The following is a 24,120-nucleotide window of genomic DNA, read 5'->3' as shown; positions in this document are numbered from 1 at the left end:
GGCCGTGACTTCCGGGCTGCTTCAGGGCTGCCGGGGCGCCGCCGTCCTGGGCGGGGCCGGGCCGAGACGGGTTGGGTTAGGGCTGGGGCTGGGGTTGGGACTGGGACTGGGTCTGGGAGCGTACTACTGCTTGGCGGTCGCTCGGGTTGTTGCAGCCGGCTCTGCCTTCCCGCCGCCCTCGCCATGGCGGGGAGCAGCTCTCTGGAGGCGGTGAGGAGGAAGATCCGGAGTCTGCAGGAGCAGGCGGACGCCGCCGAGGAGCGCGCGGGCAGCCTGCAGCGCGAGCTGGACCACGAGCGGAAGCTGAGGGAGACCGTAAGGGACACCTCCCCTCCTTACCTCAGGACCCCGCATCCCTCCCTCCCCCGCGCCCCGCGCCGCACCTGGCGCACCTGGGCCGGCTGGCACCCAGCTCTGCGGAGGAGCCCAGCTCTTTTTCTCCCCCCTCTGCGGCCTTCCCTGTGCTCTAGCCCGCTGATCTGAAGTAAAGCTCTTGAGTGGGTTTTGGAAGGTTCTGGAAAGGGCTCCATTCCTGGTTTCCCCTGATTTCCTTCACTCCCTCAGATCCTTGGAATGTGCCTTTTCGATAGATAATAGGTCCCTTCCTTTGGGGAGGAGGTGCAAACTGGACTGTGAGGCATTGCCACACTTTGAGGGCTTGGGGATGCTGGACCCCCTACTCCACCATCCGTGGAGACTTAAAGACAGGGCTGGGGGATCCGATGGGAGAACCAGCTTACACAGCGTGCAGCCCTTTTACCTGTACCTTTCTTAACCCACCGTTCTCTACAAATAGCCATTCCTTTGTTACCGAGTCTTGATGGGGGGGGGGAATTGGCCAAATGTCAGGAGCTGTTGGGTGTATTCTCCCACCGCCGCGCTTCCATCCTCCTCCTTGAATGTAATACCTGGCTTCCTCTCTTGTCCTCAGGCAAAGATAGATATCCAGCGAGCAGGAGCAGGATTTCAGAGGGAGTTTAGATATTGTGGATGTGCTGATTTTTTTTTTTTGAGTGCTTTCTAAATCGATACTCAAAAACACTTTGGGAATTTAGACAGGCAAGATAATTGGGTGTCCAGCCGTGCTTAATGTACACTGGGCTGTTCTGAAGTGACTGGAGCCTGATTAAGTGTTTGTATTGGCTTATATGACTTTCCGCAGAAATTTAAGACATATTTTGTATAAAATAGAAGCAAACAAGACATTTTGGATAAAATAGAGCAATAAGGAAATTACAGTTAGACACACGGTAGTTTTCTACAGAACAAACCACAGAAAGCTCCCGACATAGCCCAAATGTCTCCAAACTTGGCTTAGTTCATTCCTATTTCCTCTGGGATTGGCTGGCAGTTTTCCGTGAACCATTAGAGCTGATAGAACGTGACTAAGAAGATGGAGAACTCTGAACCCAGACTGGAAGGATTTGAACCATGACTCCACTCCTCATAAGCTGGAAACTGTGGCTAACCTATTGGCTCCCTAACTGTAAAATATGAACCACAGTGGCTCCTACCTGCTGGCTAAGGAGGTTAGCTTTGGGGCTGGGTGCTGCAGAGGTAACGGAAGGTCCATAGACCTGTTATTAAAGCTGCCCCACACTGCCACACCCAGCATTCCTTCTCTTCAGTTCTTCATCCAGCAAAGGCTCTTCAAAATGGCCAGCTCACTTCACTTCTTGAATACTTTGCTTTGAATGCTTGCTTTCTTTCTTTCTTTCTTTCTTTCTTTCTTTCTTTCTTTCTTTCTTTCTGTTTTTTAAATGCCAGTACTCCAGGGCTAGCATGCTTTTTCACCCAGGGCTAACATTCTACCATTTGAGCCACAGCTCTACTTCTGGTTTTTTGTTTGTTTGTTTTGTTTTGTTTTGTTTTGTTTTTGCTGGTTAATTGGAGATAAGTCTTGTGTGCTTTTTTTTTTTGGCCTGGACTAGCTTTGAACTCCCAATACTCAGATCTCAGCCTTCTGAGTAGCTAGGAATTATAGGTGTGAGCCACTGGTATCTGGCTGCTTTTAACAATTTGTTTTTTTCTTGGGACTTGAATGGAGAGGGGAAGTGGGCAGACTGAACATATGGAATGCTCTGTGGTTTCAGATATTTGTGATGGGGGTTGAGAGCTCCCTTCAGAGAACAGGAATGTATGATCCTGTAAAGGGTAGCCTAACCCTGGTGAGTGATGTTAGACACAAAAGAGCACATTCTATGAAAGCTTCTTTCTTCTTGTGCTCACCTTCTACTTTGTGTGTCATTTTTGAAGCTGTAACTCCTGGACCAGTTGGCTAAGCACAAGGTTTTCATTCTTTGCAAGGCTTTATGTCCAAAGTGGTTTAACCAATTTCAAATGTTTCTTCAAGTCTTGTTATTGAAACCTGTCTCTGTGGGAAGAGCTTGAATACTGCATAAGCCCATTAAAAGGTGAATTTCAAGTTGAAACTTTTGAAGTGGGAATTCTGTGTAGCTACTTTTAGTGTTCTTAGCTATGAGTTAAGCTAGCCCTAACCATGAAGATCAATGTTGAGTAAGAAAGCCATGAAACCCTGAAAGAAAAAAAAAAATTGACTGGAGAGTTGGCCTGAGTTCAGCTACTCAGCCATTCCTACAGGGCTGTCATTAATTGGCCCTGTTAAGCGAGCACTTACCTTGGAAAAAGCAGCCAGCCTTTATTTCCTCCTAGTTTGTTTTTCCAAGGTGTGTGGGCCCTACATAGTCCTGGAATAAGACTACTTTGCTTGATATAATGGCTAACTGTAGATCTTAGGCCCATAAGGTGTTTTTGGTGTGTGTGTGTGTGTGTGTGTGTGTGTGTGATTTTTTTTTCCCTCCTTATGGCAAGAAAGAGCTAATCTTTTCCCCTCCTTTCTGGGTAGACTCAGCAAGTGAGGAGCCTTTACAATTGGCAGCCACTTGGTCCTTAATTAGTAACTTTATGAAATCATGGAAATAACCAGTTTTCAAGATTTTTCCCAGCCCTTCCTTTTCCCTCTTTTGGGCCTAGTAAATCTATCTGGAACCAGGAAACTGGAACTAGGCATGTGCTCCTGCATTGGCACAAGCATCCAGAGCGGCTGTAACTGGAGTGTCTACTGTACTGTGAATTTCCGCTTTCCCTGGTAGGCATGGCAAGGCACTGGCCACAATACCCTGTTCATGTCTGCCCTCCCTCGTTATGCAAATATGCCTCATCTATTACAGGCTCTGGCACAGATCATAGGTGGAGGAGGTTGTGTTTATCTGCTCTCTCTGGGAGTGCCCCTCCAGTGTCACCAGTGTTTGGCTTTTTTTCCCCTTTTCCTGACCATATAAGGGAAGGAGTTTAGCTTGGCCGTAGTCACCTCGTCTTACGCAGAATATTGGGTGAAACCTTCTCCTACAACTCCAGTTTACATGAACTAAAAGGCTCTGAACTTTGATCATCTCATGTTCCATTCTGCTTTGGGCAGGACTTTGAAAACCCTATTCCAGAGGATTCATCTTAAGGATAGATAATGATATTATTCTGTGTTCCATACTTGTCTAAAACATCTGGAGTTGAAGAAAATTGGCAGGCCTTGTAAAGTTTCTTTCAGATCTGACTTGGCATAACATTTTACTATATAGAGATGGGCACACTGATTTCTGTATAATACCTTATTGGAAGGAATGGTGTTGAAAGTACCTTTTCGGAGTAGGTAGCCAGTTCCTTATTTGGGGTGAGGAGAGAGGTGAGTGCAGAGAGCTTGCCCTTGACCTCTTTGTGTAGGTACCTGTGGAAGGGTAGACAGGGTGTGCTTAACCAGTCTGTCTTCAAGAAGACATTGCCTATGGCAGCAGGCTCTTTCTGAGCAGCTCATTCTGTGCTGTGACACAATGGTACTTTTGAAATAAAGAAAGGAAACTAGCATCCCAATGGGAAAGACTTTGCTGGCTGTATGGACACATGGGTCACTTTGAAAAGAAAGCTAACTCAGTTCACAAGGACGATTTACATGCCTAGAAGTAACTTGTGCCTGGGGATCTTGACCCTCCCCCAATATCCTGCAGTTTTATATTTAGCTTTTAAATGATAGGTGATGTGTGACTGTGGACTGGTTCTGACAGGGGCAGCAGCAGTTACTTAATACCCAGCTGAGTGTTATGATAACCAGAACCTGAGGACTAAGTACCTGGAGATGCCTCAAAACTGAGAGAACACCAGATACCAGAGCCTATGAATGGGAGGGTTGTAGGTCTTCAAAGCACAGACTGCAATAAAGGGAGTGAGGGGGTAAAAACAAGAGAATGGACCCTAGTTGTAAAATTTAACTTACCTTCAAAGTAAGAGATGTGAAAATTTCTACAGTGTAAGAGAGCCTGTGGCCAGAACCCAGGACCTCCCCAGAAGGAGTTTGTAGGAAAACCCTAAGCAACTTTCCACTCCCTGGCCTGTTCCAAAACCTTCTGGATCAGAAAACAGATGTTTTATGTCCTTAAATTTACTACCTACTACCCATTATATTATAGATTAGATGCCCTTTCCCTTTCAGGTTAGCTTTTACACTTTCATTAAGCAAGGGCTGAGATGCTTCTTCTAAAAGCTGATTTGAAGCTTGAAGTAACTGTTCTTGTCTTGATTAATGTTTGTCCCTATGCATCCCTCTTGAGGAACTGCTGTGGCAGAGAGGGGTGTGGAGAACTTCCCAACTCTAGATTTGGGAACCAATCCCAAGGCATCCATGAGGCCAATGGCAGAGAGGGACAGGCAGAGCAGTATACCAGGAGCTGCAGGACTTGGATTTCTTGATGAATAGCCTGAGCAGGTTTAGTACTCTGGGTCAAGAGTCCCCCTCCCTCTTTCAGTAGCACACTCCCTGAGCTGTTTCCTAGGATAGGATGTGACAGCTTGGGAGAGGAGAAGAGCGGAGGAGAGGGTTTGCCTATTTATAATGGAGATTCCTGCCCTCCCTCCTCCTGACTTCTTGAATCAGAATCTCTATGGGGTGGTCTAGGAGTCTCTGTGTGTGTGTGTGTAGTTAATTGGAGAAAAGAATCTCACAGACTTTTCTGTCCAGGCTGACTTCGAACCACAGTCCTTAGCTCTCTCAGCCTCCTGAATAGCGAGGAATTTAGGTATGAGCCACCAGTGCCCAGCTTAGAAGTCTATGTTTAATACACATCTCCTAGTTGAGCCTGACACCCAGAAGTTGGACCTGGGTGATACTCAAAGACTCAGTGAGACCCCATTTTGTAGACATAACAATGATAAGTTCCATAGGTCTTCTGTGACTACACCAGTCCAGACTTTGTCCCAAACCAATTCCTATCCCCCGGTCTCCATTCCCATTGTTGAATGGTAGCCTGGGAGGACAGAAACTTTCATGTTAAATGTTCTGGGGTTCTGCCAAGTGTTCCCAGGGGAATCCAAGTAAGAAGGAGCATAAAGTGATTGAGGAGGGACTTTCAAGTATGCAGGGGCAGGAAGGAACACTGTGTGCTATTGCCTTCTTCCCTGGGGCTTCAGGTATGGAGGAGTTGAGGAATGAAACCTAGCTGTCACCTGTTTGGAAAGTTATTTCCCCAGAGCCTAAACAGCTGTCCCTCTGTGCGTACAAAGTCCTTGAAGTTTGGGCCCAGATCTAAAGCAAAGCATGGAACGCTGGTGGCTACGGAAGTATTGTGAAACTGGTTGCAGATCTGTGATAAGCTGCAGCATCTGTAACAAGGAAGGTATTTCCTTTTTTGAAGGAAGGAAGGGAAGGAGGGGGAGAGAGAGAGAAGGAAGAGAGGGAGGTAGAAGACTTTGAGCACATGTTTTGGACTCCTAACAGACTTTTTGGTAGTCATTTTTGTTTCACCTTTCAAGGTCATTGGACCATTTCTATTCTTCATCCCCCAACTGCCCCCTCCATCCCTTCTCCATAAAAGGAATAGATTTCCACACACAAGTGAAGAAATCTAGCCAGATGCCAAACACACCTCTAATGTATACATCCTTCCAATGTTTTTTAGCTCTATGAAGAATGATTTTTAAAACCTGTCATCTCTGCTCCCCACACCCTTCAGAGAAAACAAACTGACACCATCTGTCACCTGCCAGTTGCCCCTCACCAGATGCAATTGCTCCCTGTATGTGTGTGCTGGCTGGGTGGATGCCTCTCCCCAGTGCACATTGGCACTGCTCCCCTCTACCCTCAGCCATTATTCCCCATGGTCATTTTTTTTTTTTGCTAGTCCTCGGCTTAAGCTCAGGGCCTGTGCACTATCTTTGAGCTTCTTTTGCTCAAGGCTAGAACTCTACCACTTGAGCCTCAGCACCACTTCTGGCTTTTTCTAAGTATGTGGTACCAAGGAATCGAACCCAGGTCTTCATGCATGCTAGGCAAGCACTCTACCACTAGGCCAAACTCCCAGCCCCCCGTGGTCATTTTTGTTGAGATGAAAATGTACTTGAATGTTTCCAGTCTTTCATGGTGGTTGCAGATGCCTATTTACCTCTTCACCAGGTGAAGCTCTGCATTTTTACCAATCTTGCCAAGTAGTCAGGAATTCCTTTAACTGAAGGCCATGACACAAATGTGTACATTTGACTTGATCTATGGTGGCAGGCTCATAAGCTGAGGAAGCTGAAGATGTATTTCACTTACTGAACCCGTGTGCTACAGAGAACTGCGTTCCTAGTTGTAAGAGCTGACTGAGTAAAGACAGGTGGTGTATGTAAATAATGCAGCACAGGGTCCTGGGAGCCCAGAAACCTAGACAAACCACCTTCAGATTGAATGGAGGGCCAGGCACCAGTGCCTCATGCCTATAATCTTAGCTACTCAGGAGGCTGAGATCTAAGGATTGCAGTTTGAAACCAGCCTGGGCAGGAAAGTCTGAGAGACTCTTTAGCTCCAGTTAACCACCAAAAAGCCAGAAGTGATGTTGTGGCTCAAGTAGCAAACACAATTCAGGGATATTTTCCAGATCCAGGACACACTCTTTCTCTCTCTCTCTCTCTCTCTCTCTCTCTCTCTCTCTCTCTCTCTCTCTCTCTCTCTCTCTCTCTCTCTCTCTCTCTCTCTCTCTCTCTCTCTCTCTCTCTCTCTCTCTCTCTCTCTCTCATACACACACACGAAGCAAATAATACCTAATTAGTTCCTGATCTTCTTCATGTAATTGGTAGTGGTGGTAGCAGCAGCAACATTTGATGGTGTATGTTTTGTGGTATTAGGATTTGTGTTAGGGTTTAAGCTTAGAGTTTTGCAGTTGCTGGTCAGGGACCAGGGACTCTGCTGCTGATTCATGACTCCAGCCCTTTTTGTTTTGATTACTCTCTCCCCCTTTTCTTTATTTTAAATTTTTATTTGTAATGGTGATGATAGTGTAGAAGCTACGATTTCATAAATCATTACCTGAGTATATTTTTTGGAATAATGTCACCACGTTACCCCTTTCTTCACTTCCAGTTTTTTCCCCTCACATCCTTGCCCACAAGTTATATAGTTCATTTTCAGCATAATGACTAGTGAGTACCACAGCTGCATTCATTTACCCTTCCTCCCTCCATTTCTATGCCCCCACCCCGTACCTCTCTGAAAGACATAAATGAACAAACAGGAAAAAATGTTCTGAGTACTTTAGAGATACAGTAGCTTTGCCTTTGTTGTGCCCATACCCCTCCCTCCCAAAAAAAAAACCCTGATCTATGATCTTCTAGTTACACTTTCCTTGCCAGTATTTGTGATGACTAGTATAAGATACCATACCTAGCTTTTTCTGTTGAGATGGGGGCGGGGAAGTGTTTCATGAACATTATTTGCCCAGACTGGGCTGAAACCTGGCGTATCCCATCCATTTAGGATTGAGGATTGCAGGTATGAGGCACTAGCTCCAGGTTTCCTGTAGTCTTTTAGTGGCCATTATCAGGGTGCTGTAAGTGCTTTCAGTAACAAGGGCTTAGGATAGTTGTAATAATTGTATTCTCCCAAGAAATAAACATTGTATCTCTAAGAAAGAAACATTTCATTTCAAAGATAGCATCCAACTGGGGAAAAAAAAACATTGTATCCATGTTATTTTTTTCCCTTAGGACCTACTCTTGTAGCAACTTTGACTTGTTAGAAATTCCAATAGGATAATGTCCAAAACCCCTGGAAACTCTGTCTTAACCCTTTTTGAAGGTGACTGGGTATTCTAAAGGGTTATGGAAAAGACGAGGCCAGGCTGGACAGGTCCTAGACTGCTGAACTCCATATGGTAAGTATTTTTTAAACAACAGCCTGCTAAGGCTTCTTCTAGAAAATGGCTCAGGGTTAGAAGCATGTCTCAGTTGGTAGAGGCTTAGCCAATGAGCAAAAATATCATGTACCAAGTTAAAGTCCCAGTATCTGAACAAAATACAAAACAGAAAAAGAAAAGAGAAAGCAGCTCAGAGAAAATGTCAGGTAAAACTCCTGATTCTTGATACTAGTGCTAATGTGCCTGAGCCAGGGAAGTTCTGTTGTCTTTGGACACCTCTGCCCCCACCCCCAAATAATTGTGGGAACAGTGATAAAACTGTCCCCCAGCACACAAAGAAAGCTAGGAGGTTGAAATCTGGGGGGGAAATCCTTAGGAGTGTTTATTAGTGGTCCATTTGTCTGATGAAAATTGTGTATCTACATTTGTGCTTATTCAAATATGATGCTCACTTTGTAAAACATCTTATACACATATCTCAGAACTCCAGAGTTTGCCAGGGCTTGTAATGCACTTAAAGATAGCTCACTCACCACCAGGCCCAGACTTCCTGTCTTAAACAGGCACTTCAGTCTCTGCCACTTCCTGAAGATACCTCCCTCAAAAGTTTCTCTCCAGCTCTGACATGCCTTTCACTATCTGCCTAGGCTGAGGCCGATGTGGCTTCTCTGAACAGACGCATCCAGCTGGTTGAGGAGGAGCTGGATCGTGCTCAAGAGCGTCTAGCAACAGCTCTGCAGAAGCTAGAGGAGGCCGAGAAGGCAGCAGATGAGAGCGAGAGGTGAGAAGGCTTCATTCAGCCCCTTTAGCACAACCTTTCCTTCTCCAGGGATGAACTCTTAGGGCTTCTTTGCATATTGAGGTTTAACTTTTTTGAGGTCCTTGGATGGTGGTGGGTATAGCCCAGTGGCAGCATGCTTTGCTTAGCATGCACAAGGCCATGGGTCCCAGGGACCTTACAGTCCCTAGTTAAAATCTTGTTGCCATCCTCACATACCACCAATGGGGGAGACAGACGTGGAATTTTGAAATACAAAGAATTCTAGGGGTACAGAAACACCACCTCCCCCTCCCCTAACCACTCAGATTTTGTAATTAAAAGTACATCAAGAGCCAGGTCACAGTGGCTCATGCCTGTAATCCCAGCTACTCAGTATGAAGCCAGCCTAGGCAGGAAAGTCCATCAGACTCTTATCTCTAGTTATTCACCAAAACGCTGGAAGTAGAATTGTGGCTTAAGTGTAGAGTTGTCAACCTTGAGCAAAAAAAAAAATAAGGCCCAGGCCTAACACCCGTGTGTGTGTTCATATACACATGTGTCAAGGAAGCTTCAACATAAATGATAAACTTGGGGCTACCACTTGTCAAATAGGTGGAAGACAAAGGATCTGTAACACAAAACATAGACTCATACTCAGTGCATATATGACACATGTGTACATGCAGATGCAGTTCACCTGCCTCTACCTGGCTCACTGCAGTAAAGGAAAGCTGGTTCCCTTCTAGCTCAACATATTCTTGAAGGCTGACTTCTTCAAGCTGATGTGTTTACCACAGTGTGTAGACACACCCCAACCAAGACTCCCATGAGCATTCTGCCAGCTGAGGATAAGGCTAAAACACAGCAGGTAAACCTGCCTCTACTGTTCCTGGGGCTGGTGTTGAGCTCCATATTCCCTGCTTCTTAGTGTTGCTTCAGTAACCTGAAGTGTACACATATGGTAGTGTTATAGCTGATGTCTTCCTGAAACAAATCCACCAGTGAACCTTGCAGCCAGTCTAGTTGTTGGGCACTGCCGTGAAAAGACCTTAGAGATTCTTTCACTTGACTCCCTATTTGTTTGTTTGTTTTTCACAATCTATATATGTACTTTTTATTGAATTTGTTAATGGTACAGAGTTCTTGTACTGCCAAACCATGCCTGAGAATCCAAAGGAAAGAAATGGTACACGGACAGTTCCTCTACACTGTCCCACGGGGGACTCAAACTCCATTTGTGTGCATTTTCATCATTTCCAAATCTTCTAGAAGACAGATCCAGAGTTGGAATTTAAATCTGCTGCAGGTCTTCGGGTCTCCAGTACAATGGGCCATGAACAAACCTTAGCCTGTGGCACCCTGATGACTCCCTGGTTTTATAGAGAAGAAAAGCTAGGGTTCAGAGTCTAACATCTCCTTTCCAAAGACTTGCTGCATACTTATTGTTGAGGCAAGACTAGAACCGGGGTCTCCTTGCACTTTATAAAAAAACAAAAACAAAAAAAAGTCAAGAAGTGTGGCCTACTGGTAGAGTGCTCGCCTAGCATGCGCAAAGACCTGGGTTTGATTACTCAATGCCACATACATAGAAAAAACCAAAAGTGATGCTATGGCTTAAGTGGTAGAGCTCTAGCCTCAAGAAAACCCAGTGTTCAGGCCCTAGGTTCAAGCCAGGACTATCAAAAAAAAAATATTATTATTGCCTCCTTAAATTCTGACCAGTCAGTCCCATTACATTATTCTACAAATCTGTAAAATACCAGATCAGTTTAACACTATCATATGTAAGTAAGATTGTGCCAAGGTCCCAAGTTTACACATGAGCAATGAACAGTGTCAGCCCTGTTTTCCCACACTCCTACTGAAAGAAATTTCCATTACAGATAGAACTTATAGTTTCTTTCCTTTTTCTTTTTTTTCTTTTTTGTGCTACTCCTGGGGTTTGAACTCAAGCCCAGGCACTGTTTTTTAGCATTTGTGCTCAAGGCTTGTGCTCTACTAGTTGAGCCACAACTGTACTTGTAGTTGTTAGTTGTGTGTGTGTGTGTGTGTGTGTGTGTGTGTGTGTGTGTGTGTGTGTGTGTGTTTAATCAGAGCTAAGAGTCTCATGGACTTTCCTGTGCTGGATGGCTTCAATCCTCAGTTCTCAGCTTCCTGAGTAGATAGGATTATAGGATCCACCACTGGTGCCCAGCTTAGAACTTGGTTTCTTATCTGTGGATGTGGAAGAGGTTTACAAAGATAATTTTGCCTGTTAGTGTCTTAGTATAGTTACGTTTTCAGAAAAGGGGAACAGTTCCTTTATATTTAATAAACCTTGATGGTTTTTCTTGTTCCCTTGCTTCCCTGACTCAAATAGGATTCTAGCATTGTTCCTTTGATTTTTTTTTTTGGGGTGGGGGCAGTCCTGGAGCTTGAACTCAGGGCCTGGGCGTCGTCCTTGGACACTTTTTGCTCAAGGCTGCACTCTGTCACTTGAACTACAGTACCACTTTTTTTTTTTCCCTGTGTATGTGGTACTGAGGAAACCCAGGGCTTTATGCATGTTAGGTGAGCACTCTACCACTAGGCTATACACCTGGCCCTGTTCCTTTGATTTGACATTAGTGTTTTTTTGGCCAGTCCTGGGCTTGGACTCAGGGCCTGAGTACCATCCTTGGTCTTTTTATCAAGGTTAGAGCTCTACCACTTGAGCCTCAGCACCATTTCTGGCTTTTTTTCTATGTATGTGGTACCAAGGAATCGAATCCAGGTCTTCGTGCATACCACTAGGCCAAACTCCTGGCCCTGACATTAGGCTTTTGCCAGTACCCAGAAGTGTGTGATTGCATTCTCAGTGACCTGAGAAGGGTCCTGCTCATGATTCAGAACATTGAAGTAGCCCTGTTCTGGTTTGCCATTCTCACTAAGCCTTGAGGAGGTCAGCTCTACGTCTTGGTTTTCCTGTTTGTCTTTCCTTCCAGAGGCATGAAGGTCATTGAAAGTCGAGCCCAAAAGGATGAAGAAAAAATGGAAATTCAGGAGATCCAGCTCAAAGAGGCAAAGCACATTGCTGAAGATGCCGACCGCAAATACGAAGAGGTCAGATCTTGGGGTCCGTAGTCTGTGGAGTTCCAGTAGTGGCCTGAAGGGAGCAGTATTGCAGCCTTGAAGTACTAGGTGAAGTACTCTGCTTCCCTGGCACAGTGGGTGTTTTTTAAGGAAGAACTGGACCCTAGGAAAAGGAGATTATGGAACTGTCATGGTACAAGTTGTTTCTGCAATGGGGTTCACCTAGCAGTTCGTCCAGTTCAGGCTGCTTGATGACCATGGGCCATGCAACTGCTTGATAGATTCCTGGAATCTCCTCTTCAGCGTGGGAGAAACCCATTGTCAACTCTTTGTTGATTGCTGGACATGTCTCCATAAAATTGACCTGTCTTGACAGAGCCACCATGAATGTCAGTTCTAGTTTTTTCCCCAGCATTGCAAAGAAACACAAATAAGAGACTTGATTTTTTTTCCCTGTGTCATATCATGGCTGACCTGGCTGTCCACATTCTCTATCCAGGTTGTTATTCTCCACCCACTATTTGAACTGCTTCAGCGGAGCTTTTCTTCTCTTAGGTTCATTCTGCCTCGAAGCAGATTTGCATCAATGCCCACTCCTGTCATGGTAGCTCCTCTGTGTTCCTTTCTAACCGCCTCCACAGGAGGAGGCTGGTGGGCAGAACTAATGTTGGGGCAGCACCTAGGGTTATTTTCAGGATTTTCTTAGCAGTCTCCACCTCTTCAGTAGAAAATGTGTCATGGCTCATTGCACTGCTGTTTTTGAGATGGTGGATTTCATAGTTCTCATTCCTCGCTTAGGTCTCCCTATGGCATAATTATACAAACATCAGTGAGAGACCATGATTGTAGCTGGCCATTCTGGGTCTTGATGGGCATTGCTCTGTGGGCACTCCCAAGGGCATGGCCACTGGAACGCAGAGCATCTGTCTAGACAAGAATTGTGGCTTTCTCCCCCCAAACACGTCAGCACCACAGTGTGTATGTGTGCTGTGCTTTCCTCCTGCAGGTGGCCCGTAAGCTGGTCATCATTGAGAGTGACCTGGAACGTGCAGAGGAGCGGGCTGAGCTCTCAGAAGGGTAAGGGGGCCGCTGCCCAGAGGCCGCGTGTGGGGTGCTGCGGAGCAGTGACTAAACAGCATGATCTTGTGGCCGCTGCACATTGACCTATTTCCGCTCTGCCTCCTGTGCACATGTGATGTGGATAAGCCATGAGCGTGGAACACGGAGGAGCCAGCGGGGTGTCTGTGTGAATGCGTGTGGCACTGCATGCCTTACCTGCACACTGATTTTGTGAATGGCCTTGTGCATTTCCTATGTCCACTAACAGCCAAGTTCGACAGCTGGAAGAACAATTAAGAATAATGGATCAGACCTTGAAAGCATTAATGGCTGCAGAGGATAAGGTACTGATGGCTCATGTGTGGTTCCTAGGTTTAACTGCAACCCAGCTTCAATGCCTCCTGGTTGGTTTGGTGTAACGACTGCACCTTCACTACACCTCTGCTGTTTATATCTTGCTTTGAGTGCTTTCTCTTGGTCCTTTATGCTCCTTTGTTTTTCCCCTTTGTAAGTACTCAGTCACTCTTCATGGCTGCCAAATAAGAAGCCAAATTATCACCCTGGATTTGTTACCCTGCTTTTCCTCTGCCATGAGGCTGGAGGGCAGTGTCTGTATGAAACTGAGCCTTTTCACTCCTGATGGTTTGGCTACTTTAAGGCAGCCTCTCGTCTCTAGGACTTGGTTTTCATTTTTTTCCCATCCCTCTCCTTTTTCTCTCTTCTTTCCTCTGGCTTGTCTCCCATCCTTTCTGCCTCTGGTCGAAAACATTAGCAAATGTGCCGAGCTTGAAGAAGAATTGAAAACTGTGACGAACAACTTGAAGTCACTGGAGGCTCAGGCTGAGAAGGTAGGCCAGGAGCATGGAGTGGGGAAGACTTCATCTTTTCAGCATGGCTACCACTGGTGACAGTAGCTCAGGTGGCATTCTTATAAATGAAAACGTTTTGAGGTGATTTCCTGATGGAAATTGCAGAGGATGGGATTTAAGGTACTTTTAATAGAGAATGTATTTTATGTTGATGAGTCATCAATTTAATTTAAGCACGGTGTCAAGTGGATAGTTATCTTGTTCTTGCCCCATGTAAAACAATAGGCAGGAAAGCAGAGAATGCATTGTAGCAAGCCATTTGATATTGGAGGTTCTGTTACCTGTGATGAGATCCTTAACATCTGTTGGCTGGGTTAGCACAGTCTTGGTGTTAGAAGGTGTGAGGACCAACTGGGAGCCACAGCCTGACATCTGGAATGTTCTTTTCTAATTACAGTACTCACAGAAGGAAGATAAATATGAGGAAGAAATCAAGGTCCTTTCTGACAAACTGAAGGAGGTAATGCTAGGAGAATTTTATGTAAAGCTAACTGGATTTTTTTATGTTTATTTATTGGTCCTAGGTTTTTTTTGTTGTTGTTTTAGAGGATTTTTTTTTATTGTATTTTATTTGTCAGGTAATAGGTATATTATTGAATATTGACACCCCTTCTCATGTTTTTCTCCCAGTTTGGTCCTAGGGTTTGAACTCTGGGCCTGGATGCTGTCCTTGACCTTTTTTGTCCAAGGCTAATGCTCTACTACTTGAGCCACAGCTTCATTTCCATGGTTTTTTTGTTTTGTTTCGTTTTTAATAGTTAACTGGAGATAAGAGTCTTACTAGCTTCACTGCCCTGAGCCAGCTTTGAACCACAATCCTCAGATCTCAGCCTCCTGATTAGCTAGGATTATAGATGTAAGGCACCAGCACCTGGTTCCAACTGAATATTTTTTTGTTGTTAGTTGTGAGGCTTGAACTCATGGCCTGAGTACTGTCCTTGGGCTTTTCTCAAGGCTAGCACTCTGCCACTTGAGCCACACCATCACTTCCAGCTTTTTCTATGTATGTGGTACCAAGAAATCAAACCCAGGTCTTTGTGCATGGTAGACCAGCACTCTACCACTAGGCCAAACTCCCGGCCCTCCAACTGGATTTTTAATGAAGTTTATTGGCACTAGAGCTAGTCAGGGTTTTGTTTCATTTTTTCGTTTTCAGACTGATGATCCAGGCCAGGGATGTACAGAGCTAGTCTTGAAATTAATGTGCTCTGTTACCTTCCACTGTTCAGTAGTGACTAAAACAGACAGTTTCATGAATTTTTTTGGGGGGGGTCATGGGGGTTAAACTTTGGGCCTGGGCGCTGTCCCTGAGTTCTTCAACTCAAGGCTACTGCCCTACCCCATGAGCCACAGTGCCACTTCCTGTTTTCTAGAAATTAGGTGGAGATAAGAGTCTTATGGTCTTTTGTGCTCAGGCTGGCTTTGAACTGTGATCCTCAGATCTCAGCCTCCTGAGTAGCTAGGATTACAGGCATGAGCCATCGTGCCCAGCTGTAACTTCCCAACTGTGACTCAATTTAAATCCTTATAGGCTGAGACTCGGGCTGAATTTGCGGAGAGGTCAGTAACTAAGTTGGAGAAAAGCATTGATGACTTAGAAGGTAAGATCTTAAGCTTTTTTTTTTTTTTTAATTTAATCCTTATGATAAACTTTGCTCTTGTACCTTCTGTCTATTCTATGACTCTTAAATTCTTTGATCAGAGTCCTTAGTTGTTGAAGTGACTGTTTAGCCATCAGATAGTGCATGTTCCTGGTTATTATGGCAGATGCCATTCAGCCTTGCCTCATGCTCCTCAGAAGTGTGTCAGTATTTGCCCAAGATGCTTACACATAAGAGTAAAGAGTATTTTGTGTCTTTAGTGATTACTCCAAATTGTCAGAAGGTTGTGACTTTTAGATAGGGATAACCTATCTTTTTCCTCCAAGTTTGAGTTCAGTGGAAGGTCTTGCAATTTTTTTGTTATGAATATAAGAAAAATGCTGCATTATCATGAAAGGGTATATGGTGTGGGAGTCAAAGCTGGAAGTGGTGCTGTGGCTCAAGTGGCAGAGCTTTTGGCCTTGAGAAAGCTGAAGGATAGTGCTTAAGCCCTGAGTTCAAGCCCCAGGACTGGCAAAAAACAAAAACAAAACCTGTTTCAAGGGCAGGTTGTCTGAGGAAGTGTCTGAGGAAGGGAAAAGAGTTGGTAATAATCAAGATATGGTTGCTGAGCAACCAAAGCAGGAAACATCATCATTAAAGCAGTACTACCCTAAAAAATGTGGCTGTCCTGTTTGTCTGGCCTCCTGGGCCAGAGGTTCAAGTGGGAAAGCCACCGTAGTTTAGGTGATAATAGGAAATAAACATCCCTGAGGGTCTAGTTTGGTCCGGAAGTTAGTGGCTTGAAGGTGGAGCCAGTTGAGTTTTGTCACAAATGCTGTCTTTGGAATATTTTTCCCATTGTTTATAGCTACAGGTAGCTGACTACCCTGGGGTGATTAAAATACAGCTTTGTTTAGGGGGAAAAAAAGTTCCATTACTCACCAGAGGAGACAGCTGGCCTTCTGAGGCTTTCTTTCAGGTTTAACAGAAGTCACTTATTCCTGCCATATTTGTTACCCTTTTTCATATTGAGCCTCTCTCGTTTTATTTCCTAATGGGTTTTGTTCTCTTTTTTTTTTTTTCCTTACTTTATTTAAAACCAAACCCATGCGCCTCCTGCTGCTGCATCCCCTCCCCTTCATGCATTGCCTTTTCCTGCTGCCGCGTTGGGATGACTCGTGCCATCCTCCTTCACCTTCCATCTCTCGGTCACTCTCCATGTCCTTGCATCTCTGCCTTCCACTTCCTGCTCGTAGATGAGCTGTACGCTCAGAAACTGAAGTACAAGGCCATCAGCGAGGAGCTGGACCACGCTCTCAACGATATGACTTCCATGTAAATGTCCATGCACCATGCCTGCTCCAGCAGCACCCTCATGCTTCTGTGATGAGCTCACCCTGGCTCCTCCCTCCCACTCCATGGCCTCCATCTGCCGTGCCCTGCTCTCTTGCTTTCTCGCACAACCTGGGTGGCCCTTATTCTTTTTACATTGTACCAATCTAAACGCCAAGTAGATGAGTGCTAACCATTGCCCTTTGAGAATCCTTTTTCTTTAGAAACACTGGGCCAGCATGTTCCCACAAAGAAACGAATACTGAATTCCTGTACTAGGAATGGCCTTGAGTACTACTCTTTTAAGAAATCCATTAAAGCTGGGTGCCAGTGGCCACATCTGTAATCCTACGTACTCAGGAGGCTGTGATCTGAGGATCTCAGTTCAACCCCAACTTGAGGAAACAAAGTCTGTGAGACACTTATCTCCAGTTAGCCAGCAAAATATCAGGAGTGAAGCTGTGGCCCAAGCGGTAGAGTACTAGCCTAACTGACAGCACCCAGACCCTGAGTTTCAAGTCCCAATACTGGGACAAGAAAAACAAAAAGCCAAGTAAAATTAGAAGGCCATTCTGTCATGTAGGAACTTTAGAAAAAATACCAAAATTGGTTTCCTGAGATTCCATTACATACAATTTAATCATTTTTATAAAAGCAGTGTAAACATAAGGAAACCTTAATGAATAAAATTACCAAAGGTCTGGGGAAAGGGAATTTGGCATGACCCAGTAGTACAACCTAAAGAGCTTTCTGGAAGCATATCTCTCCCTCACAAAATGAAGCACACTGCTGGTAACTGAGCCTATAGTTTTCTCTGTTGACAGTAAAAGGAATTAAAGTCACCACCATAAATATTGGCCACAGCCCATGGCAAAAATGTGGGAAATAAAACAGCTTGTTCAGCTTGACTTTGGCATTTCCTCCCATGAGGCAATAATGTTGGAGTGCATAACCTATTCTCAAACAAACTTTGAACATTCACCACTAACTCAACATATTACTAACCAAATTTAGTCAGTAAACTTAACCTGCCTGTCTAAGTTCTAACCTGGAGTGTTTTTACACTGGGCTCCACTAATGCTTGCAGTGTGGCTTTCCGGGCTCACTTGTTAGTTCTTTACCCATGCAGAGAATCAGAAAGTTTGGTAGCATGTGCTTTTGGCCTTAGGAGCTGTAAAATCCCAGCCCTTAGAAGCCTAGCAGTCACCGTGGAAATATTGCCTCTTCTCCCTCACTTGGAAAGAGAGGGGTCAGCTCATCTGCCTGAGGTCCTCACCAGCACTAAAGTGCCATCTAGGGGAAAAACTTGGCATCAAGTATGAGATAACCCAAAGAAAGGGTTTGAGGATTAGAGATGTAGCTCTGGTGGTAGAAGCACCAGCCAATGAACAAAAGCCAAGTTCTCATGAAGTATAAAAAGTCCATGAAACATGGGTCCCAATCTCATACAAAAGAGGAAGAAAAGGGGAAGTTTTGCCTAAAAGTGGCTTTTAAATCCTGTCCCTGGGTCTTCCCTAAAGTTGACTGGTGGTAAATAGCTGGGTAGGCAAGAATGGACTGATCCCCAGAGAGGTTAGCACCCTGCCAGCAGTAGGTTTTGCATGTCTGATTCTCGCCTGTGTTTCAAGTGCTGCCCTCATCTGTTCATTTGCTTTTCCTTTTATTATTTTTTCCCATTGTGCCACTTTGTTCTTTCTCTCCCATATTTTGTCTTTATGCAGATAAGTTTCTTTGCTTCACCTCTCTCAAGACTCCTTCACTGAGCTGGATGTCCCGTCTCTCTGAGTTCTGCATTTGTCTGTTCTCCAGCTGACCCTGGTTTTTCTTTAAGCATTCGCCTTAGGGCCAGGCACATTGCTTTCTATTGTTAAGGAGCTCTTCATCCAGTGTAAAATAAACACTGTAGTAAGCTGTTTCTCTTTGCTATCCTTTTTACTTCTTATTTATTGACATTTCATCTCAATACCGAATAAAAGTACAATTCTGCTTCATGTACCTAAGGGTTAATTTCTGACTGCTGCTTTTTCTTTTCCATTCTGAACATTGTACATTAATAGCAAGAGTTTTGTTGTTTTTGTTTGGACAGACTCTTCACTATGTAGCCCAGGCTGGCCTCAAATTCATAATCATCTTTCCTCACCCCTCCAACTGCTGGGATTACAGGTGTACACCACCACATCCAACTGAATTATCAAGTGTCTCTAAAGCTGTAATTCCTTGTGGGGACTTGTAAAAATAATTCCCATAGCTACATCCCTGTCAGAGCCCTGAGCATCTATGGTTTTAGATATGCATTTTGGGCCAAGAATCTGCACCAGGAGACAAGTGTTTGTTGGGACTCAGTAAATCTTACATGAACAATGTCTTCCTCTGCCAGAAGTCTAGTTTGGGGCATGCTGACCCTCTGAATTGATAAGGAGATAGCCCTGTTTTGAGAGGGACTTGACTAATTAAGAAATGACTGCATAACCATCCCATGACTTGTTGTGCAAAGGAAAAGGTGAAGAGCAGAGATTCAGACAGTGGGTGCTGTGGTTGTCTTTCCCCTTGTTCTAGCTCAAGGAGATCAACATTCAGGTGCCTTCATTTTACTCAGGAAAATTACATCCTAGGTTTTCTAAATATGATGGTTATATTTGAATCATAGTTTTCATGAAGAGAGCAAGAGAGAGATGGTTGCTGTGAGACTAGAGCTTTGGGCCTGGGCACTGTCTCTGAGCTTTTTTCCTCAAGGCTCCTGTTTTACCACTTTGAGCCACAGCACCACTTCCAGTTTCTAGGAGTTAATTGTTGTTCCACAGACTTTCCTGCCTGGGCTGGCTTTGAACCACCATTCTCAGATCTTAGCCTCCTTAGTAGCTAGGATTACAGATGTGGGCCACTAGTGCCAGGCATGTCATACATTGTTTAGGGAGGATTATACAGGTATCATCTTAGGTTTAGAAGCTAGACTTGCCTCCTTCCTTCCACACCCATTTGTGAACATTCAAAAAATATATATAGCCATTATACTTGATGCTAATCCCACCGAAAATAAAATCGGCAGTAAAAGACATTGTTCAAGGTACAGATTGTATTTTCTTTGGTCTTTGCTATTTCATGCCACAAACAGAATTTGAGATCTTTTGGCTTTTAAGTTTTTTTTTTTTAATTGCAAAATTAGAATCTTAAAATGAGCTTTAGCTTCTTAGTTCCAAACATTTCTCCTTCCTCAGCAGGAAGAGTCTGTTGCTTTTGTTTAAAACTCACATGTGTTTTGTGCATGGTTCATCATTAGCCCAGGAGAGCAGAGGACCACTATCCCTAGATAAATTTGACCAGCCCTGGAGACAGTGTCAAGTCACTGTGAAGTCTTCAGTGCAGATAAAATCTATGCAAGCTATATATTAAAGTACTTCAGTAATGGTGAGACGGGCTCCTAAATTCATAATCTGAACATTGTCTCTCTCAAGAGTACAAAGTCCTCCCCAGTTTCCTCTTTCTCCTTTTTCAGAGATTCCTCGGCTCACTTTTCACCTTGGTTCCTGCCTTGTTCTTTTTCCAAGTTCAGAAGAACAGACATGCCCCTTCTCTGGGTCATCTTGCCCTAGAGAATTTTCTAGAAGCAGTTTTCAAGTTCTACTGTGCAAGTATGACTGGTGTCCACATAGGATATGGGAAAGTAGTGAGTGGGAGATAGATGTAGGCTGATGTACTCCAGAACAAGTACACAGATAGGGGATGAAGAGCAAGTTGGGTTTGTGAAGAACTTCTAAAAAATCTTCTGTTCCAGCTAGCCAAATATTTAGGCTCAGCACACAATCCTGCTCATGCCAGTAGCTGCCCAGTCTTCTGTATAACCAGCTTACTAATAAGGTTTTCATTTGCAACCTCCAAGCGTATACCATGTACAAGGCCTGGGATGTGAGAAGAGATGTACTAAGTATGAGTTAGCAGAACTCCATTTCCCAACAGGCATAGGGGCTGGCTACATTCTTCCCAGATCCTGGATTGGTAGCTTTCCAATATCATTAAGTAGACTTTCCAAGTCCTTTTAGCCAGCATCAGTGAAAGCAATCACACCTACATCCCCCAGCTTTTCCTGCTGAGTACCAGTTTTCCTGTCAGTGAATGTCCCCAAGACCATCAGACTAAGCTGTACTTGGCAAATTGCAAACCTTGTCACTGGTCTTCATGCAGGTGTTTGAGGGTTTGTCCACATCTATTGGCCCCAAGTATGATTGCCAAGTTATCCTTTTGGGGTAAACAGATGAATTATGAGTCATTGTCAAGTCAAGATGATGTTCTTTTGCCATCTGAATAGGGTTACACACCATGAAAGTTGGATGACCATTCAATAAACGTCCCCTGTACCCTGGTAACTGCGGGAAGGACAAGGAGATTAGTTATGTCTCGCCCATTTGTTACTGCCTGAGCAGAAAAACCAAGCTGTGAATGCAGATGTGGGGGTTCAGGAATGGGTAGGTCAGGATCTCTCCAGAAAGCTTCACTACACTTGGGAAAGGACAGCTGATGTGGGCTGGCCTCCAGCTGGGCCTCAGTTCCCAAATCTGCTGAACAAAACTGCACATGGCTGGGTTCACAAAATGGTTTAGAGACACTTTCCTTCCCCTGCCCCCTCCTCTTCCTTCTCCTGTCCTGTACCTTCCCTTTTCTCCCCATTAAGGAAGAGGGACTGGACAGAATGACCCATGACACAGGTAGACTGTTGAGCAAGAGTCCAGCTGCTCTCCTGCCTGAGGTATCTGTGTTCTCTATTAAGTGCCTCTCACCAAGTCTGCCTAACTTTACCTCTTCTTTCTGTCTCCTCTTTTCTGCTAACCTGTACAGATCAACTCTACCAGCAACTTGAGCAAAACCGCCGCCTAACTAATGAACTAAAGCTGGCCCTGAATGAGGATTAAAAACTTAAGTGTGGGGAACTGAATTGGGCTGAATTATAGGAATGGAGCCCATGTGTGGGAAATTGTATACGAAACTGAGACTGTCCAGCTTACTGCTGACAGCTGCCCAAAGGGAAAGGAGTTGACTTAAAGGCTTACCTGGCCTTAGTTTCCCTCCATAACTGAAGCAGTGACATTCTTTTAAATCCCTAGACAGCTTTTAGGATAAAACATGCCTACACGCTGATAAATATTTATCACTCAGCTCCCTTTTCAGCAGGTCCTCTTTGAACTCATACTTACTGAGGGCCAAATACTTTTTTCTATTTCTTCTAGACAAATACACACACACATACACATGTACATAATCCATATTTGTATTTCTAACTTCATTCTGGCATAGTATTTGAAATACGACTAAATGTACCTATGCTCAGGCAAAGTAGCCTTTTCTAACAGGAGCTCATGCTAGAAGTCCCCGGTTGTCTGAAAGGTATGCATCGTTCAGTTTAATGGTGGTGTTGGCATCTGTTGAGAACGTCATGCTAATAATAAATAGAATACTATAAAAGATATTAAGAGAATGTCCTAATGAAGTGCATGAAACATGTTGATAACTGTTGATGACCCACAGAAATAAACCATTTGAAAAGTTAATCCAAAACCTATTTCTGTCACCTCTGTTTTCTGTGAGGCTGTGTTACAACATGACTCCCAGACCTTTAACTGCCTGTAAGTCAAGTGTCTGCCAGTGCTCATTTCCCCCCCGTTGGTGTGATCATCGTGCTACATCTGTATTTTGGATTGTACCCCTCCCTGTTCCCACACTTGCCCTGCTGTTGCAGGTGCTGTGGTTATTTCAATCCCACTGCCCCACCCTCTGCCCCCTCCCCTCCTCGGGTCTTTGTTTGGTAATGAGTGATGTCTCAAAGCATGCTGAGTTCTAATCATTGCCTCCTGTGTTTGTGACTGATGTGCCTGCCTCATGTACAGACCACCCCTGGGTCCATAGAGCAGTTATTCATTACTGGCTTTTCTAATCTTACCACAGAGAAAGTGGCTCATGCCAAAGAAGAGAACCTTAGTATGCATCAGATGCTGGATCAGACTTTACTGGAGCTAAACAACATGTGAGAACCTCCTTAGCCTCGGCCACATTGCTCTATTTTGTTCTTGTGTTGTGTTGTTGGGTTTTGTTTTGTTTTGTTTTTAAACACCTGCTTATTGCGAAAGCCCCTGAATGCATCTTAATTTACCGCTGCCACACCCATGTCCTCAAAGAGCCTGCAAGGGTGGGTGGGGAACCACAGGCAGGAGCCACGGCAGGTGATGAGGGCTCCACGTGCCATTGCCCAGGTCCGCTTTGCCACACTTTGTAGACTACAGACACACAGGGTGCTTAAGTCAGTACCGGAGTCCTCACTAATGCACAAAGACTTTACTTGAAGTGCCAACCATCCGGTCAGCTGGAGGGTGGAGACAATCGGGTGTGGATTGGTGCTACTTTCAAAGAAGGTCCCCTGTGGGCCTTCTGTTGAATATTGTACAATTTCGAGTTGTGTCCAACACTAATTTATTGTAAGTTTTACTCCAAGATGAGAACACGGATCCCATATGCCCGTGGCACTGAGGCCATGGGTTTGAAAAGCACACCCGCTCCCTGCTCTTCTGTATTTAAGGACTCCGTTCCTTTCTGACTGGCCCACACTCGGCCCTGTACCACTCTAGGATAGCACTGAGGTGGATTCCCATGCTTCCAGTTCTCCCTGCTAAAGTGAAAAGTCTTAGGCACTACACGCAATGGATCAAGCAAAACCATGTTTTCAAAGAGTTGTAACTGTATGTAAACATTGTATAATGGAATGGAATAAAATGCACATTGTAGGACATTTTCTAAATTTGTTTGTCCTGTCATGTGTTTTTACTTAATGAGCTATAGGCTCAAAAAAGCAAAAACAAAAAACCTGACCTCCTTGCCATCATACAATCCTTCCTTCCTTCCTTCCTTCCTTCCTTCCTTCCTTCCTTCTTCCTTCCTTCCTTTTTCTTCCTGTGCTGGTCCTGGGGCTTGAACTCAGAGCCTGAGTACTGTCCCTTAGGGGTGTGTGTGTGTGTGTGTGTGTGTGTGTGTGGCTGGAGGGGGGGAGAGTTGGGTTTTGTTGTTTTTTGCTCAGAGCTAGTGCTCTACCACTTGAATCACAGCTCCTATTACAGCTTTTCAGTAATTAACTGAAGATAAGAGTCTCACGGACTTACCTGTCCCAGCTGGCTTTGAACCTTGATCCTCAGATCTAAGCCTTCTGAGTAGTTAGGATTGTAAGTGTGAGCCACAGGTAGTGCCTGACCACACAAGACTTCTTAAAGTGATACTTCCAGGCAACCAGTGTCACATGTTCTCTCCCCAAGCAC

General features: G+C 44.6%; 1 protein-coding gene across 22 annotated transcripts in view; it reads left to right on the top strand.

Moving 5' to 3' along the window:
* Nucleotides 1-23,327, top strand: part of Tpm1 (tropomyosin 1) — a 29,072-nt gene extending 5,745 nt beyond the window's left edge. For 3 of the 22 annotated variants that reach the window (XM_090358260.1, XM_090358241.1, XM_090358240.1), the window contains 7 exons: nt 8,822-8,955; nt 11,898-12,015; nt 12,992-13,062; nt 13,817-13,892; nt 14,311-14,373; nt 15,445-15,514; nt 22,763-23,327. In XM_090358260.1, coding sequence (XP_090214386.1) covers nt 8,822-8,955; nt 11,898-12,015; nt 12,992-13,062; nt 13,817-13,892; nt 14,311-14,373; nt 15,445-15,514; nt 22,763-22,845 — 615 coding nt within the window. In that variant the 3' untranslated portion in view covers nt 22,846-23,327. Of the gene's footprint in view, nt 1-120; nt 316-8,821; nt 8,956-11,897; nt 12,016-12,991; nt 13,063-13,312; nt 13,389-13,816; nt 13,893-14,310; nt 14,374-15,444; nt 15,515-16,752; nt 16,836-18,549; nt 18,569-21,658; nt 22,380-22,762 lie in introns of those variants that run through there. The other 19 variants (XM_090358248.1, XM_090358261.1, XM_090358247.1 and 16 more) reach the window with 12 other exon arrangements.
* Nucleotides 23,328-24,120: the final 793 nt, after the last annotated feature.

Source organism: Megascapheus bottae, chromosome 25, assembly GCF_031878675.1.
Source record: "Megascapheus bottae isolate mThoBot1 chromosome 25, mThoBot2.hap1, whole genome shotgun sequence".
Taxonomy (NCBI): domain Eukaryota; kingdom Metazoa; phylum Chordata; class Mammalia; order Rodentia; family Geomyidae; genus Megascapheus; species Megascapheus bottae.
The sequence above is the reverse complement of the archived record's forward strand: the minus strand, read 5'-3'. Positions and strand labels throughout refer to the sequence as shown.